Source organism: Heterodontus francisci, chromosome 3, assembly GCF_036365525.1.
Source record: "Heterodontus francisci isolate sHetFra1 chromosome 3, sHetFra1.hap1, whole genome shotgun sequence".
Taxonomy (NCBI): Eukaryota; Metazoa; Chordata; class Chondrichthyes; order Heterodontiformes; family Heterodontidae; genus Heterodontus; species Heterodontus francisci.
Genome location: NC_090373.1, coordinates 162,882,395 through 162,903,252, shown reverse-complemented (window position 1 = coordinate 162,903,252; position 20,858 = coordinate 162,882,395). Strand labels below are relative to the sequence as shown.

General features: G+C 46.3%; 1 protein-coding gene across 1 annotated transcript in view; it reads right to left on the bottom strand.

Annotated features, from left to right (window-relative positions):
- cdc40 (cell division cycle 40 homolog (S. cerevisiae)) overlaps positions 1 to 20,858 on the bottom strand; it is a 207,511-nt gene that overhangs the window by 162,698 nt on the left and 23,955 nt on the right. Inside the window, exon 3 of the mRNA XM_068027281.1 lies at positions 4,435 to 4,564. Within this exon, the coding sequence (XP_067883382.1) occupies positions 4,435 to 4,564 (130 nt within the window). The remainder of the gene's footprint in view (positions 1 to 4,434; positions 4,565 to 20,858) is intronic.

The following is a 20,858-nucleotide window of genomic DNA, read 5'->3' as shown; positions in this document are numbered from 1 at the left end:
TCTCTCTCGCCTTCCCCCCCCTCTCTCTCTCTCTCGCCTTCCCCCCCTCTCTCTCTCTCTCTCTCTCTCTCTCGCCTTCCTCCCCCCCTCTCTCTCTCTCAATTCGCCTTCCCCCCCTCTCTCTCTCTCTCTCGCCTTCCCCCTCTCTCTCTCTCTCTCTCGCCTTCCCCCTCTCTCTCTCTCGTCTCTCTCTCGTCGCCTTCCCCCTCTCTCTCTCTCTCTCTCGCCTTCCCCCTCTCTCTCTCTCTCTCTCGCCTTCCCCCTCTCTCTCTCTCTCTCTCGCCTTCCCCCCCTCTCTCTCTCCTCTCTCGCCTTCCCCCTCTCTCTCTCTCTCTCTCTCGCCTTCCCCCTCTCTCTCTCTCTCTCTCGCCTTCCCCTCTCTCTCGCCTTCCCCCTCTCTCTCTCTCTCTCTCGCCCTTCCCCCTCTCTCTCTCTCTCTCTCTCTCGCCTTCCCCCTCTCTCTCTCTCTCTCTCTCGCCTTCCCCCTCTCTCTCTCTCTCTCTCGCCTTCCCCCTCTCTCTCTCTCTCTCTCGCCTTCCCCCCTCTCTCTCTCTCTCTCTCGCCTTCCCCCCTCTCTCTCTCTCTCTCTCGCCTTCCCCCTCTCTCTCTCTCTCTCTCGCCTTCCCCCCTCTCTCTCTCTCTCTCTCCGCCTTCCCCTCTCTCTCTCTCTCTCTCTCGCCTTCCCCCCTCTCTCTCTCTCTCTCTCGCCCTTCCCCCCCCTCTCTCTCTCTCTCTCGCGCCTTCCCCCCCTCTCTCTCTCTCTCTCGCGCCTTCCCCCCTCTCTCTCTCTCTCTCTCGCCTTCCCCCCCTCTCTCTCTCTCTCTCCTCGCCTTCCCCCTCTCTCTCTCTCTCTCGCGCCTTCCCCCCCTCTCTCTCTCTCTCTCGCGCCTTCCCCCCTCTCTCTCTCTCTCTCTCTCTCTCTCGCCTTCCCCCCTCTCTCTCTCTCTCTCTCTCTCTCTCTCGCCTTCCCCCCTCTCTCTCTCTCGCCTTCCCCCCTCTCTCTCTCTCTCGCCTTCCCCCCTCTCTCTCTCTCTCGCCTTCCCCCCTCTCTCTCTCTCTCGCCTTCCCCCCTCTCTCTCTCTCTCGCCTTCCCCCCCTCTCTCTCTCTCCGCCTTCCCCCCTCTCTCTCTCTCGCCTTCCCCCTCTCTCTCTCTCGCCTTCCCCCCTCTCTCTCTCTCGCCTTCCCCCTCTCTCTCTCATCGCCTTCCCCCCTCTCTCTCTCTCGCCTTCCCCCCTCTCTCTCTCTCGCCTTCCCCCCTCTCTCTCTCTCGCCTTCCCCCCTCTCTCTCTCTCTCTCTCTCTCTCTCTTCTCTCTCTCTCGCCTTCCCCCCTCCCTCTCTCTCTCTCTCTCTCTCTCTCTCTCTCTCTCGCCTTCCCCCCCCTCTCTCTCTCTCTCTCTCTCTCTCTCGCCTTCCCCCTCTCTCTCTCTCTCTCTCTCTCTCTCGCCTTCCCCCCTCTCTCTCTCTCTCTCTCTCTCTCGCCTTCCCCCCTCTCTCTCTCTCTCTCTCTCTCTCTCGCCTTCCCCCCTCTCTCTCTCTCTCTCTCTCTCTCGCCTTCCCCCCTCTCTCTCTCTCTCTCTCTCTCTCGCCTTCCCCCCTCTCTCTCTCTCTCTCTCTCTCTCTCTCGCCTTCCCCCCTCTCTCTCTCTCTCTCTCTCTCTCGCGCCTTCCCCCCTCTCTCTCTCTCTCTCTCTCTCGCCTTCCCCCCTCTCTCTCTCTCTCTCTCTCTCTCTCGCCTTCCCCCCTCTCTCTCTCTCTCTCTCTCTCTCTCGCCTTCCCCCCTCTCTCTCTCTCTCTCTCTCTCTCTCTCTCTCGCCTTCCCCCTCTCTCTCTCTCTCTCTCTCTCGCCTTCCCCCCTCTCTCTCTCTCTCTCTCTCTCGCCTTCCCCCCTCTCTCTCTCTCTCTCTCTCTCGCCTTCCCCCTCTCTCTCTCTCTCTCTCTCTCGCCTTCCCCCCTCTCTCTCTCTCTCTCTCGCCTTCCCCCTCTCTCTCTCTCTCTCCTTCCCCCCTCTCTCTCTCTCTCTCGCCTTCCCCCCTCTCTCTCTCTCTCGCCTTCCCCCCTCTCTCTCTCTTCTCTCTCGCCTTCCCCCCTCTCTCTCTCTCGCCTTCCCCCCTCTCTCTCTCTCGCCTTCCCCCCTCTCTCTCTCTCGCCTTCCCCCCTCTCTCTCTCTCTCTCTCTCGCCTTCCCCCCTCTCTCTCTCTCTCTCTCTCGCCTTCCCCCCTCTCTCTCTCTCTCTCTCTCGCCTTCCCCCCTCTCTCTCTCTCTCTCTCGCCTTCCCCCCCTCTCTCTCTCTCTCTCTCGCCTTCCCCCCTCTCTCTCTCTCTCTCTCGCCTTCCCCCCTCTCTCTCTCTCTCTCGCCTTCCCCCCTCTCTCTCTCTCTCTCGCCTTCCCCCCCTCTCTCTCTCCTCTCTCTCTCTCGCCTTCCCCCCTCTCTCTCTCTCTCTCTCTCGCCTTCCCCCCTCTCTCTCTCTCTCTCTCTCGCCTTCCCCCCTCTCTCTCTCTCTCTCTCTCGCCTTCCCCCCTCTCTCTCTCTCTCGCCTTCCCCCTCTCTCTCTCTCTCGCCTTCCCCCCTCTCTCTCTCTCTCTCGCCTTCCCCCCCTCTCTCTCTCTCTCTCTCGCCTTCCCCCCTCTCTCTCTCTCTCTCGCCTTCCCCCCTCTCTCTCTCTCTCTCGCCTTCCCCCCCTCTCTCTCTCTCTCGCCTTCCCCCCTCTCTCTCTCTCTCTCGCCTTCCCCCCTCTCTCTCTCTCTCTCGCCTTCCCCCCTCTCTCTCTCTCTCTCTCGCCTTCCCCCCTCTCTCTCTCTCTCTCGCCTTCCCCCCTCTCTCTCTCTCTCTCTCTCGCCTTCCCCCCTCTCTCTCTCTCTCTCTCTCGCCTTCCCCCCTCTCTCTCTCTCTCTCTCTCTCGCCTTCCCCCCTCTCTCTCTCTCTCTCTCTCGCCTTCCCCCCTCTCTCTCTCTCTCTCTCTCGCCTTCCCCCCTCTCTCTCTCTCGCCTTCCCCCTCTCTCTCTCTCGCCTTCCCCTCTCCCTCTCTCGCCTTCCCCCCTCTCTCGCCTTCCCCCCTCTCTCGCCTTCCCCCCTCTCTCGCCTTCCCCCCTCTCTCGCCTTCCCCCCTCTCTCTCTCTCGCCTTCCCCCCTCTCTCTCCTTCCCCCCTCTCTCTCCTTCCCCCCTCTCTCTCCTTCCCCCCTCTCTCTCCTTCCCCCCTCTCTCTCCTTCCCCCCTCTCTCTCCTTCCCCCCTCTCTCTCCTTCCCCCCTCTCTCTCCTTCCCCCCTCTCTCTCCTTCCCCCCTCTCTCTCCTTCACCCCCTCTCTCTCTCTCTCATCGCACCTTCCCCCCTCTCTCTCCTTCCCCCCTCTCTCTCTCTCTCTCGCCTTCCCCCCTCTCTCTCCTTCCCCCCTCTCTCTCTCTCTCGCCTTTCCCCCCTCTCCCCTTCCCCGGTTCCACCCTCCCTGTTCATCTCCTCCCTCCCCCCGTTCCCCCCTCCACCCCTCTTACCCACCTCACAGTTCCCTCCCCCGTTCTCCCCTCTCCCTCAGTACGCGAGTTACTCGCTGCAGAATTCGCAGCCTCTGACCTGCTCCTGTAGCCATAGCATTTATGTGGCTTTTCCAGTTCAATTTCTGGTCAATGGTAACCCCAGGATATCGATAGTGGAGATTCAGCGATGGTAATGCCGTTGCTTAGATTCTCTCTTGTTTGAGATGGTCATTGCCTGGCACTTGTGTGGCATGAATGTTACTTGCCACTTACGAGCCCAAGCCTGGATGTTGTCCAAGTCTTGCTGCATCTGGACATAGGGCTGTTTCATTATCTGAATAGTTAGGAATGGTGCTGAACATTGTGCAACCATCAGCAAACATCCCCACTTCTGACCTTATGATGGATAGAAGGTCATTGACGAAGCAGTTGAAGATGGTTGGGCCTAGGACCACTATCACCTGTAGCGATGTCCTGGGACTGAGATGATTGACTTCCAACAATCACAACCATGTTCCTTTGTGATAGGTATGACTCCAACCAGCAGAGAATTCCACACCCCCCCGCCCCCAACCCCGATTCCCATTGACTCCTGTTTTGCTCGGGCTTTTTGATGCCCTACTCGGTCAAATGCTGCCATGATGTCAAGGGCAGTTACTCTCACCTCTCCTCTGGAGTTCATCTCTTTTGTCCATGTCTGGACAAAGGCTGTAACGAGGTCAGGAGCTGAGTAGCCCTGACGGAACCCAAACTGAGCGTCAATTAAGCAGAATATTTGCCTGAATGAGCTGGATAAGAGATCAACTACAGACAGCCACTGTTCTTCCTCCTGGACCAACTTTATACATGCAGTGAAAACAAACACTGCACAGAAAAAAACTGTATAAACCCTGTTTTACAATATAACACTGAACACTGAAGAGAATTTGAAAAAAAAAACTTGTCAATAAATTGGAGCTTACCGTAGGTATGGAAGGTTCTTCTCTGCTGCTCAAACATGAAGTCATTGATATGGGCAGGTTCAGTATACCCTGACAGCATATTTCTTGGAGCAGCCATCTGCTGTGTCCTGAAAGGGTTCACTGGACCAAACTGCAAGAGATAATATGTATGTTTGGACTCAAAATGCATTTCATTCTATGCGGTGCCATGAAATTTCAGTCACAAAGCAGAATACATTGCTCAATTTGAAAATACACATCAGAGTCACCAATTTAATACTGACAGTAAAATACTTATGTTGAAATATAAAATGAAAAAGGACTATTAAGTTAAGTCTAGACAACCAACAGGGTAAAAATTGCCCCTTTTATTTGGAAAAACAAAGACTGTTTTACAAGAAATTAAATTAGAAAAATGTGTCCCATTAGGGATTTTTCAGTACTGCATTATTTAAATGAACTAATCATCTATCTGTTGGCTGCAGAAATACTTCAGAAACATTGACCAAACGGTTTGTAGTCTCGTTACAAAATGATGACTAAACAACACAGCACAAGACCAAAATAGAATGGATACAGAAAACAAATTCCTGAGGAAGGGAAATGGCAAGTTGGCCTTTATTGCAAGGGGGTTGGAGTACAAGATGAAGAAGGTCTTGCTGCAATTTTACAGGGCTTTGTTAATACCACACCTGGAGTACTGTGTACACTTTTGGCCCCTGTACATAAGAAAGGATATCTTCTTCTTCTTTGGCCTCCTTGTCTCGAGAGACAACCGGTAAGCGCCTGGAATGACTATAAAGGTCAATTCTAGAGTGACAGACGCTTCCACAGGTGCTGCAGATAAAATTGGTTGTCAGGGCTGTTACACAGTTGGCTCTCCCCTTGCGCTTCTGTCTTTGTTCCTGCCAACTGCTAAGCTGTTTTAAAACGGGGTGCAACGAAGGTGCACTAGAGTCCTGAGATCAGAGGGTTTATCCTATGAAGAGAGATTGAGTAGAATGGGCCTATACTTTCTGGAGTTTAGAAGAAGAAGTGATCTCATTGAAGCAATCAAGATTCGAGAGAGATTGACAAGGTAGATGCTGAGAGGCTGTTTCTCTTGGCTGGAGAGCTTAGAACTAGGGGTCATAGCCTCAGGATAAGGCGATGGCCATTTTGGACTGAGATGGAGAAATTTCTTCACTCAGGAGGTTGTGAATCTTTGGAAGTCTCTACCTCAGAGAGCTGTGGACGCTCAGTTGTTGATTATATTCGAGCTGAGATCAATAAATATTTGGATTCTAAAGGAATCAAGAGATACGGGGCTTCAGCAGGAAAGCAGAGTTGAGACTGAGGGTTAGCCATGATCTTATTAAATGGCAGAGCAGGCTTGAGGGGCCGTATGGCCTACTTCTGTTATATTCTTATGACGGAAGAAATAAGTTTATCAAAAACAGATATCATGGAAAATAGTCCAATAATATAATAGAAAATATATAAATATATATAAAAACAACATTAATACCTTGCTGTATCGAAGTATTGTAAGGTCATAGGAAAGAGCTTTTCTCCTTTGTTAATTTACACTGATTAAGTTCTTCATGTATCTCTGAAAGCATGTATGGAAATTAACCTATCATATCACAATGACTGACTGGATCAACAGCCCAGGAACAGGTTTTCAGCTTCTTAATCTGAGATTGTGATGCAATGCAGGGGTGGAGGAGGTAGGGGGTAGGAAGGGCAGGACAGGAAAGTAACTGACAAAAGCATAACATTAAATGTATGTGGGGGGTTAGATTCAGCATTAACCTCTGCCTCTTACTTTGCTTGCCCAAATGCCCACCTTGCTTATCCGGCAAAATACTGCAGCAATATAGAAGAAAATTATGCCATAAAACAGACAACAATGTAGCAATTCATCTTTACAGTCTTGCACCTGTAATGTATTTCCTCTCTATTTTAATTATTTAAACTGCTCAACAAAATCATTCATCAACTGGTAAGCCGTATTAATGGGATGTTCTCCAGCTACTGAGGAGGGAGAAAGAATTAAAATACAATAAATTATTTAACATTTTTTGAGTACAATAAAACCACAGTAATGGACTTAAATTAATATATGTTACAAGTATGAATTGAAATGCAACTCATATTCATTGATCTCTATGTCAGATATGGTTGAGTTGGTAGCATTCTCGCCTCTGAGTCACAAGTTCCAGCCAGGTTCAAGTCCCAAACCACAGTTTGAGCACAGAACTCAAGGCTGACATTCCAGTGCAGTACTGAGGGAGCGCTGTACTGTCAGATGTGCTGTCTTTTGCATGAGACGTTAAACTGAGGCCCTGTCTTCCTGCTTGTGTGGATGCAAAGATCCCATGGCACTATTTCAAAGAAGAGCAAGGGGAGTTATCCCCAGTGTCCTGGCCAATATTTATCTCTCCATCAACATTACAAAACAGATTATCTGGCCATCATCACATTACTGTTTGTGGGACTTTGCTGTGTGTAACTTGCCTGCTGCGATTTCTACATTACAACAGCGACTACACTTCAAAAACAAAAGTACTTTTCTGGCTGTAAAGTGCTTTGAGGCGACCGGTGGTCATGAAAAGAGCTACATAAATGCAAGTCTGACTTTCTTCTTTCTTTCTTTCCCCCCGGCACACAACAGAGTCATAGAATCATTTATGTCACAGAAGGAGGTTATTCGGCCCACTGATTCCATGCCAGCTCTCCATGGAGTTATGCAGTCAGTCCCAATCCACAGCTCGATCCCGTAGCTGTGCAAGTCTATTTCTCTAAGCTGGCCATCCAACTTCCTCTTGAAACCATTGATCGTCTCCGCTTCCACCACCCTTGTGGGCAGCAAGTTCCAGGTCATTACGATCCGCTGCGTAAAAAGATGCTTCCTCATATTCCCCCTGCATCTCTTGCCCAAAACCTTCAATTTGTGTTCCCTGGTCCTCATATCATTTGTTAGTGGGAACAGTTTTTCCTTGTCTAACTTACCTAAGCATGTCATAATCTTGTACACCTCACATCATTCCTAAAGTGTGGTGACCAGAACTGGATGCAATACTCCAGTTGGGGCCTAACCAGAGCTTTATAAAAGGTTCAGCAAAACTTCCTTGCTTTTGCACTCTATGCCTCGATTTATAAAGCCAAAGATCCCATATACTTTACTAACCACTCTCTCAATAAGCCCTGCCACCTTCGAAAATCAATGCACATGCACCCCCAGGTCGCTCTGTTCCTACACACTCTTTATTTATTTATTTATTTATTTAATTTAGAGATACAGCACTGAAACAGGCCCTTCGGCCCACCGAGTCTGTGCCGACCATCAACCACCCGTTTACACTAATCCTATACTAATTCCATATTCCTACCACATCCCCACCTGTCCCTATATTATCCCTACCACCTACCTATACTAGGGGCAATTTCTAATGGCCAATTTACCTATCAACCTGCAAGTCTTTGGCATGTGGGAGGAAACCGGAGCACCCGGAGGAAACCCACGCAGACACAGGGAGAACTTGCAAACTCCACACAGGCAGTACCCGGAATTGAACCCGGGTCGCTGGAGCTATGAGGCTGCGGTGCTAACCACTGCGCCGCCCCACTTTAGAACAGTGCCATTAAGTATATATTGCCTCTCCCTACTCCTTCTGCCAAAATTCATCATCTCACACTTGTCAGTATTAAATTTAATCGACCACCTGTATGCCCATTCTGCTAGCCTATCTATGTCCCATTGCAGGCAATTTACATCAACCTCACTGTCTGCCACACTTTCAAGTTTGGTGTCATCAGCAAATTTTGAGATTCCACTCTGTATTCCAAGATCCAAGTCATTTACATATAGCAAAAAAAGCACTGGTCCAGCACTCTCTGTTGGGGAAACACTACTGTCTACCATCCTCCAGTCTGAAAAAACAACGTTTACTACAACTCACGGTTTTCTGTCCGTAACTCAATTTTTTAACTCCAATTTGACACTGACCTTCTTATTCCACACGCCTCAATTTTGTTACACAGCCATTTATGTGGTAACTTATCAAATACTTTCTTAAAATCCATGTAAACAACATCCATCGCATTCTCTTCATCAACCTTCTTCATTACTTCATCAAAAAATTCAATTAGATTAGTCAAGCATTATTTGCCTTTACAAATCCATGCTGGCTATCATTAATTAACTCAAACCTCTCTAAGTGTCTGTAGATATTTTCCCTGATCATGATTTCTAATTGATATTTTCCCTGATTATTGTTTCTTAATTCTGGGGTCTAGAGCATGGTTATGATGTTTAACACTGTCCTGTTCTTAACTAGGGAAGGGAAATTAGTGGAGGAGGAAAAGCAAAGCAGGGGGACCGTCAATGAAGGAAGAAAAGGACATCATTTTTAAATTTTAAGATTCTTAACACCTTGCTGAAGCAGGTGCTTACCGATTTAATTGTGCAGAGATGCAGTAAACTGTGATGGCAGAGAAGTCATGCACTGTGACAGAAACTGGCTGAGGTATCAGTCAGAGCTCAGGGGTAGAACTCTCACCTCTTGACAGAGAGTTGAGTAACTAATCCAGGCTGACACTCCCAGTGCAGTATTGCTGTACTGTCCGGGTGCCGACTTTCAAATGAGACATTAAACGGAGGTCATACCTGCCCTCTCAGGTGGCTGTAAAATATCCAATGATAATTTGAAAAGTAGGGGAGTTCTCCATGCTGCCCTGGTCAATTTATATCCCTTAACCGATATTACCAAAATAAATCTGGTCATGATCTCATCGCTGATTGTGGGACCTTGCTACGTGCCATGTTTCCTACATTACAACAGTCACTGGATCTTCCTCTCTAACAGCACTGTGGCAATGTTGCGGGCACAGGAACCAATATAGGTCAGTGATCACAGGGTGATGAGTGAATGGGACTTGCTGCAAGTCAGGATAAGGGCACAGAGTTTTGGATGAGTGACCTCATGGAGAGTAAGAGGCTACAGCAATTTTAAGCCAGCAGGTTGCGAGATGTGCATATGTACCATTATGGAATCTAACCATCTGCTCCTGACGTTCAATGGCATTACCATTGCTGAATCCCCCAACATCAACATCCTGGGAGTCACCATTGACCAGAAACTGAACTGGACCAGCCACATAAATGCTGTGGCTACAAGAGCAGGTCAGAGGCTGGGAATTCTGCAGTGAGTAACTCACCTCTTGTCCCCCCAGTGCCCATCCACCATCTACAAGGCACGTCAGGAGTATGACAGAATACTCGCCACTTGTCTGGATGGGTGCAGATCCAACTGCTCAAGAAGCTCAATACCATCCAGGACAAAGCAGCCCTCTTGATTGGCACCCCATCCATCACCTTCAACGTTCACTCCCTTCACCACCGACACACAGTGTCAGCAGTGTGCCATCTACAAGTTGCACTGCAGCAACTCACCAAGGCTCCTTCCACAGTACCTTCCAAACCCTATAAGGACAAGGATAGGAGATGCATGGGAACACCACCACCTGTAAGTTCCCCTCCAAGCCACACACCATCCTGACTTGGAACTATATCGCCATTCCTTCACTGTCGCAGTGTCAAAATCCTGGAACTCCCTTCCGAACAGCACTGTTGGAGTATCTACACCCCAAGGACTGCAGCGGTTCAAGAAGGCACCTCACCACCAACTTCTCAACAGCAATTAGGGATGGGCAATAAATGCTGGCCTGGCCAGCAATGCCCACATCCCCTGAATGAATATTTAAAAAAAAGAATGGCGGATCACTTCATTACCATATTTAAATCAGACTCAGACAGTCCAATTAGGAGACTGATTTAAATTTAATGGTTGCCAGTCGGATTCCAGGGCTTGGGAAGCCCAGTTGAAAAATGGAGGCGACAGCTATTAGTGCCCTTGTGGTCCAGAAGGAGCAGCAATGCCTTCAGCCTCCCTTCTACCTATTGCTGCCTCTCCTTGCTGCAGTGATCAGCAACCTCCCTGACACCCCTTTGCCATTGTGAAGGTCTTCCCTACTACTCCACCAATCTCCAAATGCTCCATCCCGATTACTGAGAAGAGTAGCTGTGGCCTCCTGACCAAACTGGCCTGCTGCCAGGAGGGAAACAGAAGAACAAAATTATAATGTGGTCCTGCTGTTAAATTCAGCACGATCTCCAAGAACTGGCTTTTCTGGGCTTTTCCCCCCACTACAGTGCTTCTCCCGCGCCCTCTCCGTAAACATCATGGCAAATGTTTCTTCTACCATCAGAAAAACAAATGCCTCTGCAAAGCATTTTCTGTTCAAAAAATTCAAGTGAAGCCATGAAAAGAATGTACCATTTACTTTTTGTAAATTCTGCTCACCCTGTCCAGTATTGTGCTACACCTCTGCTAAAAGTGGCAGGCTAACAACTTGCATTTGTATAGGACCATTAACACAGTAAAATGTGTTCTATTCCAGAAAGCCAACTGTTAAGGGATGGAACTGGAGCCAATTTGGCATATTTGGTTACAGAATTACACATTATAAGCATACACCTCCTAACCCAGCAACCACAGTTTTAGACACCAATAAAAAAGTAAAATACTGGAATCACTGTTTTAGTCTGTCTATTTATAGAGGGCTCAAGTGAATGCCCATCGCCTGCATACAATTAAACAAAATTAATGTAGAATTAACAAAATAACCCAACACTTAGCCAGCATCTGGAAGTTACAGTCCACTGAACTGATAAACAATTTGGGGATCTGCTACCAGCTTCTTCATTTAAGACTCAGGTCTGTAGTAAGAAGATTAAGGATAAAGCAGAATTCAGGCTATAGAAAGAAGAAAAACTTAACGGAGTTATTTCTAGCATATACTTACTGACTTGATGGCAAAATTTAGCATTTCCCTCCTCAGAATGTAAATTTGATTATTCAAGTTGCCGATCAGAAATGTGTGATGGGTGAGTTTTTTGTGCCATGGCCATGTTTTAATTGGTCCCCTACACAGTTAACGCATCAGGTACATTGTAAGCAAGACTTAAAATTTTACAGAAAATAGATGTGCAAAAACAGATTTATTTCAAACAAACTCCTCAATAGAACCCAATTAAAATGAATACTAGCCAGCCATTCTCCTTTAGATTATCGATATTCCTATAACATGCGCTGCAAATATTTTAATGGATAAGAACTGTGGTGCTATCTGAGCCAAAACACTAAAATTGTTATTTAAGACCCCAATGCCTAGAGTTAACATTTTTCAAAAGCGTGCTTTAAGAAATTTAAAACACAATTTGAATCAATTGTTCCAAATATAGAGATTACAAAAGTTATTTCAGAAAGTAAAGTAGATGTTTGGAACATAAAATGCAAAAAAAAAATGTGAAAAATAATGAAGGCAATGATGATCACAGAGTAAGATGACCAGACACAAAAAGTGGCTTTAGAATGAACAATATGGAATAGAGACATGATACAATAGATTTTCCAGGATAGTCCAAACCAAAGCCAGAGTTAAATGGAGGATAACAATTGCAAATGTGGTACTTAATGGAGTTTCTGTGCACACATAATCTAGTGTTAAAAATTAGATTGTTACATTGAAATGTAATTAACGGCATTGTATGGATGTGAACATTGGACCCTGGGGTAAAGACGGCAACTCGGGGATTTTCAGTTCTGTGCTAGACATATGTTGAAAATTAGCTTAACGAGAAGAAGGATGAGTGAGAGGGTTCTTAAAATAATACAAGGACAGAGAAGTGATGAGGCAAACCATGATGAGACAAATTAAATAGTTTTGGCATATTATTCAGGAAACATTTAGATTGGTACAGCTTGATTAAAAAAAAAGTGAAAAGATGTTGAAAGCAGCAGCTTAATCAGCAAACAGTGCAGCAAAACAAAAATCTTATAAAAAGAAATTCTCCAGTATTAAAAAGCCCGAACCATCATCTTACCCCAAAGGCCAATACTTGCATCTATACCAAACTATAAGCCACGTAGAACAAAAGGCCGATGGTTAAATGCCACTTCTGTAATTGCTAGTTGTTCCTATATTGCCCTCTTCTCCGTGACAGAATGGCATGTAGGGGAGCTAACACAGATAGGGGATTTATTTTTTTTAACTACCAAACCTCAACTTGGGAACCGCATGACACATCACATCACCCTTTCACCTCTGGGATTTAGTTTTCAATCCATTTCAATCCAAGGATGGGCGGCACAGTGGCGCAGTGGTTAGCACAGCAGCCTCACAGCTCCAGCGACCCGGGTTCAGTTCTGGGTACTGCCTGTGTGGAGTTTGCAAGTTCTCCCTGTGACCGCGTGGGTTTCCGCCAGGTGCTCCAGTTTCCTCCCACAGCCAAAGACTTGCAGGTTGATAAGTAAATTGGCCATTGTAAATTGCCCCTAGTGGAGGTAGGTGGTAGGAGAATGGTGGGGATGTAGTAGGGAATATGGGATTAATGTAGGATTAGTATAAATGGGTGGCTGTTGGTCGGCACAAACTTGGTGGGCCGAAGGGCCTGTATCAGTGCTGTATCACACTCTATGACTCTAAGTCAGATTGATGAGATAAACATCTTCTCTCCATGTAAAGCAAATTTCAACTCACACCATTAAAAGGCCTGTTGATCAGCACTAATTCACACTAAGCTGTCACTCTCAGAACCATTGTAAGGATATCTGTTTTAGGAGAACAGAAATGTCACAATGGGATTATGGGAAATGCTCTTCAGGTGACCAAGGCTCAAATTAATCAAAATATTCCCCAGCTAACCATCAGCAAAACTGAAGTCAACTTCTGAGTTTCCACAAATGCCTATGCATCCACCTCTAGCCTCAAGCTCTATCTACCTCCACAGCTGTCACCTATTGTGGATTTGGCAGCTCTTTCCTACATCCACTCAAAAAGTATTTCCAAGGCCCCACTCCCTCTCTCAACGAACATACGAAGTAGGAGCAGGAGTAGGCTATTTGGCCCCTCGAGCCTGCTCTGCTATTCTCTAAGATCACGGCTGATCTGTTTGTGAACACAACTTACGTTCCTGTCTACCCCGAACTCACCTCCTGACTCCCCAAAGCCTGTCCACAATCTACAAGGCACAAGTCAGGAGTGTGATGGAATACTCTCCACTTGCCTGGATGGGTGCAGCTCCAACAACACTCAAAAAGCTCGACACCATCCAGGACAAAGCAGCCCACTTGACTGGCACCCCATCTACAAGCATTCACTCCCTCCACCACCGACGCACAGTGGCAGCAGTGTGTACTATCTACAAGATGCACTGCAGCAATGCACCACGGTTCCTTAGACAGCACCTTCCAAACCCATGACCTCTACCAACTAGAAGGACAAGGGCAGCAAATACATGGGAACACCACCACCTGCAAGTTCCCCTCCAAGTCACACACCATCCTGACTTGGAACTATATCGTCGTTCCTTCACTGTTGCTGGGTAAAAATCCTGGAACTCCCTTCCTAACAGCACTGTGGGTATACCTACCCCAAATGGACTGCAGCGGTTCAAGAAGGCAGCTCACCACCACCTTCACGAGGGCAATTAGGGATGGGCAATAAATGCTGGCCTGGCCAGCGATGCCCACATCCCTGAATGAATATATATATAAAAAAAATACCCTTTGACTCCCTTGTTTGTCAAGAATCTGTCTGCCTCTGCCTTAAAAACATTAAATGACCCTGCCTCCACCACTAAAATATTTGTCCAATTTTCCTGGAAAAGATGCAATGGCTTTTTGCCTCAATCAGCTCCTGTGGCAAAGCATTCCACACTTCAACAACTCTGCATAAAGAAACTTCTCCTAACCTCCCTCTTCACTCAAAGTGACAATTTTAAATTATCTTCACTGACTGCTAAGCAGAGCAAACAGTCCTTCCCTATGTGCTCTATCAAAACCCTTCATAATTTTAAAACCTCTATTAAATAGTTTCAGCCTTCTCTGCTCCAGTGAAAATAGCTCAGTTTATTCATGCTTATCCTTATTGCTACAGTTTTTCATCCAGAGCATCAATGTGGTGAATCTAAACTGTACACTTTCTCTGGGTTTAATGTTGTTTCTATTAATGGAGTACGCAAAACTGCATACAGCACTCTGACATGTGGCCTAGCCAATGATTCATACAAATCTATCATTACTTCTTCACACTTATACTCAATTCCCTTGTTTATAAAACTCACATTGCTCGCCTGTTTTTAATAAAGTCTATTTTGTGGCACCTTATTAAGCACCTTTTGAAAATCATGAACTGCACTATGCCTTCATCAAACTTCACCATTATTTCAATAAAAAATTCAATCACATCTATTAGACATTACTTACCTTTTAACAAATCGGTGTTGGCTGTAATTTATTAACCCATGTTTTTTCAAATGAAAATTAATTTCATTCCAGATTATAGTTTACCAGCTGACTGACCTTTAGTTACCAGGTTTATTTCTGTCCTCTTTTCTGAACAGGGGCTCATCATTTACAACGCTCCAGCCCTCTAGCACTACACCAACGTACGAGGAGGATTGAAAGACTGTGGCCAGAGCCTCCACCATTTCCACCCTTATTTCCCCTCAGCAACTTTGGGTGCACTCCATCCAGACCAGGTGACTTTTCTACGTTGAGCACTGCCAACCTTTCAAGTACTTCCTCTTTAGTCATTTTTATACTATACAATATCTCCACCTCGTCATCTTTTACTGTGACAAGCAAGGCCTCTTCTTTTGTGAAGATAGATGCAAAGTACTCGTTTTTTGTTCAGCTATGCCCTCTGATCCACAAGTTTTATTTTGGTCTCTAATTAGCCTCACCCTTCCTTTAACTATCATTCTGCTCTTTATACATTAATAAAATAATTTAGTGTTCTCTTTAATGCTACTCACTAACCTTTCCTCATACACTCTCTTTGTCCATCTAATTTCCTTTTTCAGTTCTCCTCTGCACTTTCTGTATTCTGCCTGGTCCTCTACTATATTATAAGCCTGAAATTTATCATAAGCCACTTTTATCCTATTTATTTTTCCAATCTATATTAGTATATCTGAAGTCCTCCATTATCACTACTCGACTGTTTCTACATCTTTCTGAAATTTGTTTTCAGATTTGCTCCCCCCCATCTGCCACCCACTATTCGGTAGTCTATAGTAAACACCCAGCAGTGCAACAGCTTCTCTTCAGCTTATTAACTCAAACCTAATTGATTCTGTCTTTGAACCCTCTAGCACATCATGCCTATCCAGGGCTGCAACAGTATCTTTGATCAAAACTGCCACACGCCACCTTCTCTCTCCCTTCTTTATAACTCCTGAATACATTGTAACCAGGAATGTAAAGTTCCCATTCCTGCCCTGGTTTGAGCAAGTCTCCATTAGTGCCATTAACTCCATCTGGCATCTTCTGCCTGCAACTCACCAACATTATTTTTCACGCTCGGTACATTTATGCACATGCACTCCAAACCCCCCACCCAAGGTCTGCTTTGCATTCTCTCCTGTCTGATCCTCTTTCCAGACTACTCTTTATAGTAATGCTGTTTGTCTCTCCTAGTCCTCCACGTGCCTTGCTTCTTCCTCTGTTGCTTCATCCTGGTTTCCCAAACCCCTGCCAAATTAGTTTAAATCGTCCTCCACAACACACGGTATAGCTATGGCATATTTCTACCACCATCACTAATTCAATAACAATTAATTTAAGAGCAATCTTTTCTTAAGGCAAGATTTTTCAGTCTCAGTCATTTGATATATACACACACATAACAATTAGGGCTGTCTATAATACTGATATTCACACCAATGCTCGTCAGTTATGTAAACTCCCAAAAAATTATTAGTTTTTCATTTAAATTGTAAAAGCATATGTACAGGTATTTCCACTGCCTCAGCCAGACAGCCCTCCTGTATATGCGATAAAGTCATACAGCACAGAAACAGGCCCTTCGGTCCATCATATCCATGCTGGCCATCAAGCACCTAATTCTAATCCCATTTTCCAGCACTTGGCCTGTAGCCTTGTATGCTATGGTGTTTCAAGTGCTCATCTAAATACTCAAATGTTGAGGGTACCTGCCTCTACCACCCCTTCAGGCAGTATGTTTCATATTCCAACCATCCTCTGGATGAAAAAAAATTTCCTCAAATCCCCTCCAAACCTCTTGCCCCTTACCTTAAATCTATGCCCCCTGGTTATTGACACCTCTGCTAAGGGAAAAAGTTTCTTCCTAGCTACCCTAACTATGCCCCTCATAATTTTGTATACCTCAATCAGGTTCCCCCTCAGCCTTCTCTGCTCCAAAGGAAAACAACCCTAGCCTATCCAGTCTCTCTTCATAGCTGAAATGCTCCAGCCCAGGCAACATCCTGGTAAATCTCCTCTGCACCCTCTCCAGTGCAATCACATCCTTCCTATAGTGTGGTGCCCAGAACTGTACATAGTACCCCAGCTGTGGTCTAACTAGCATTTTATACAGCTCCATCATAACCTCCCTGTTCTTATATTCTATGCCTCAGCTAATAAAGGCAAGTATCCCATATGCCTTCCTAACCACATTATATACCTGTGCTGCTACCTTCAGTGATCTATGGACAAGTACACCAAGGTCCCTCTGACCTTCTGTACTTCCAAGGGTCCTACCATCCATTGTTTATTCCCTTGCCTTGTTAGTCCTCCAAAATGCATCACCTCACACTTCTCAGGATTAAATTCCATTTGCTACTGTTCTGCCCATCTTACCAACCCATCGAAATCGTCCTGTAATCTAAGGCTTTCCTCCTCACTATTTACGACACCACCAATTTTCGTGTCATCTGCGAACTTACTGATCATACCTCCTATATTCACGTCTAAATCATTAATGTGCACTACAAACAGCAAGGGTCCCAGTACCAATCCCTGCGGTACACCACTGGTCACAGGTTTCCAATTGCAAAAACAACCCTCGACTATCACCCTCTGCCTCCTGGCCACTAAGCTAATTTTGGATCCACTTTGCCAAATTGCCCTTCTCCCTTGCAGGACCTTATCAAAAGCCTTACTGAAGTCCACGTAGACTACATCAACTGCTTTACCCTCATACACATACCTAGTCACCACCTCGAAAAGTTCAGTCTAATTCGTTAGACATGATCTCCCCTTGACGAAGCTATGCTAACTATCCCCGATTAATCCCTGCCTCTCCAAGTGGAGATTAATCCTGTCCCTCAGAATTTTTTCCAATAGCTTCCTACCACTGACGTTAGACTCACTGGCCTGTAGTTACCTGGTTTATCCCTACTACCCTTCTTGAATAATGGTACGACATTCACTGTCCTCCAGTCCTCTGGTACCTCTCCTGTGGCCAAAGAGGATTTGAAAATTTGTGTCAGAGCCCCTGCTATCTCTTCCCTTGCCTCACATAGCAGCCTGGAATACATCTCATCTGGGCCTGGGGATTTATCCACTTTTAAGCTCGCTAAAACTGCTAATACCTCCTCCCTTTCAATGCTAATTTGTTCAAGTATATCACAATCTCCCTCCCTGATCTCTACACCTACATCGTTCTTCCCCATAGTGAACACAGATGAAAAGTAATCATTTAAAACCTCACCTATGTACTCCAGCTTCACACAAAGATTGCCACTTTGGTCCCTAATGGGCCCTACTCTTTCCCTGGTTATCCTCTTGCCCTTAATATACTTACAAAACACCTTGGGATTTTCCTTTATCTTGCCTGCCAGTGTTTTTTCATACTCCCTCTTTGCTCTCCTAATTACTTTTTTTTTTAAGTACCCCCAACACTTTCTATACTCCTCTAGGGCCTCCACTATTTTCAGCACTCTAAATCTGCCATAAGCCTCCTTTTTTTCCCTTATCCAATCCTCTATATCCCTTGAAATCCAGGGTTCCCTGGACTTGTTGGCCCTGAACTCTCACTATTTCCATTTTGAATGACTCCCACTGGTCTGATGTAGACTTTCCTACAAGTAGCTGCTCCCAGTCCACTTTGGCCAGATACAAATTAGTTGAAACCACACCACCACCACCATCCCCCGCCACCCCCCCACCAATAGCACTAGCAAACTTCCTTGCGAGAATGTTGGTCCCATTTCAGTTCAGGTGCAACCTGTCCGACTTGTACAGGTCCCACCTTCACCAGAAACAGACGCAGTGATCCAGGAAACTAAAGCCCTCCCTCCTGCACTATCTCTACAACCATGCATTCATCTGCTCTATCCTTCTATTCCTATACTCACTAGCACGTACACTAGGAATAATCCAGAGATTACAACATTTGAGGTCCTGCTTTTTAATCTGCTACCTAGCTCCCTAAATTCTTGTTGCAGTACCTCATCCCTCTTTCTACCCACGTTGTTGGTATCAATGCGAACCACGACCTCTGACTGTTCACCCTCCCCCTTCAAAATGTCCTGCAGCCGCTCAGTGACATCTTTGACCCTAGCACCAGGGAGGCAACATACCATCCTGGAGTCACGTTTGCGGCCACAGAAACGCATATCTTTACCCCTTCCAATAGAATTCCCGATCACCATAGCTCTCCCACTCCTGTGCAGCGGAGCCACCCGTGGCGCCACAGACTTGGCTCTTGCTGCATTCTCCTGAGAAGCTATCTCCCCCAACAGTATCCAAAGCAGAAAATCTGTTAGAGAGGGAGATTGACCCAGGGGACTCCTGCACTACCTGCCTAGTTCTTCTACTCTGCCTGGTGGTCACCCATTCCCTTTCTGCCTGAGCAGAGTTTACCTGTGGTGTGACCACCTCCCTGTACATGCTATCCACGATAATCTCAACCTCGCGGATGCTCCACAGTATCCCCAATCACTGCTCCAGATCCGAAACGTGGATTTCAAGTAGCTGCAGCTGGAGACACTTCCTGCACACGCGTTCGCCCTGGACACTGAAAGTGTCCCTGACTTCCCACATTGCATAGGAGGAGCACTCCACGCTGCCAAGCTGCCCTGTCATGACTTACCCATAATTTGCTCCCTTAAATTACTCAAAAATTAGAGATTATTTACACTCCCTAAAAAACACCACTTACTATATTAAAAAAAACTGTTGACCTTATCTTTCTCTTTAGTTACTAACCCAGCTATTTACTGATACTCCCTAACAGCAGTTACTCACCAACCAATCACTTTGCAGCTTTCCTGTGATGCCACTGTTCATTTTGTTTTCAAACTCGGCGCGCCTGGACTCCTCTCCACTGCTCTCCTGGAAGGTAACTGCTCTAGGCCGCAATCCTTGGGTTCTGTTTATCGGCTCCCCGCTCCATGTTCTTCCCGCAGATCCATTCCTCTCCACTGCTCTCCCGGAAGGTATGTCATAAAGTCATTTACGGTACATCAATTCCATAACAGTTCTCCAAGAAGCTATCTAGTCAGTCCCACTTTCCCGTTTGATCCCTGTAGCCCTGCAAGTTTATTTCCTTCATGTCCCCATTCAATTTCCTTTTGAAGTCCTTGATTGTGTCCACTTCCACCACCCTTGTGGGCAGTGAGTTCCAGGTCATTACCACCCGCTGCGTAAAAAAGCTTTTCCTCATATTTCTCCCTTCATCTCTTGCCCAAACCCTTCAATCTGTGTCCCCTAGTCCTTGTACCATTAGTTAATGGGAACAGTTTTTCCTTGTCTAACTTATCTAAACATGTCATAATCTTGCACACCTCTATTAAATCTCCCCTCAATCTCCTATGTTCAAAGGAGAACAAACACAGCTTTTCAAATCTCACCCTGTAACTAAAACTCCACATCCCAGGAACCATTTGAGTAAATCTCCTCTGCACCCTCTCAAGGACCCTCACATCATTGCTGAAGTGTGGTGATCAGAACTGGATGCAATACTCCAGTTGGGGCCTAATCAAAGTTTTATAAAGGTTCAGCAAAACTACCCTGCTTTTATATTCTATGCCTCTATGGACCTGGTATTGGGGAATGAACCCGGCCAAGTGTCGAAGTCTCAGTAGGGAAGCATTTCGGGAACAGTGACCATGATTCTGTAAGTTTTAAGGTACTTGTGGATAAGGATAAGAATAGTCCTCGGGTGAAGGTGCTAAATTGGGGGAAGGCTAATTATAACAATATTAGGCAGGAACTGGAGAATTTAGATTGGGGGCGCTGTTTAATGTAAATTAACATCTGACAGGTGGGAGTTTTTCAAACATCAGTTGATTAGAATCCAGGAACGGCATGTTCCTGTGAGGAAGAAGGACAAGTTTGGCAAGTTTTGGGAACCTTGGATCACGAGGGATATTGTGAGTCTAGTCAAAAAGAAAAAGGAAGCATTCGTAAGGATTGGAAGGCTGGGAACAGATGAAGCCCCTGAGGAATATCAAGAAAGTAGGAAGGAACTTAAGCAAGGAGTCGGGAGGGCTAAGAGGGGTCATGAAAAGTCATTGGCAAACAGGATTAAGGAGAATCCCAAGGCTTTTTATACGTATATAAAGAGCAAGAGGGTAGCGAGGGAAAGGG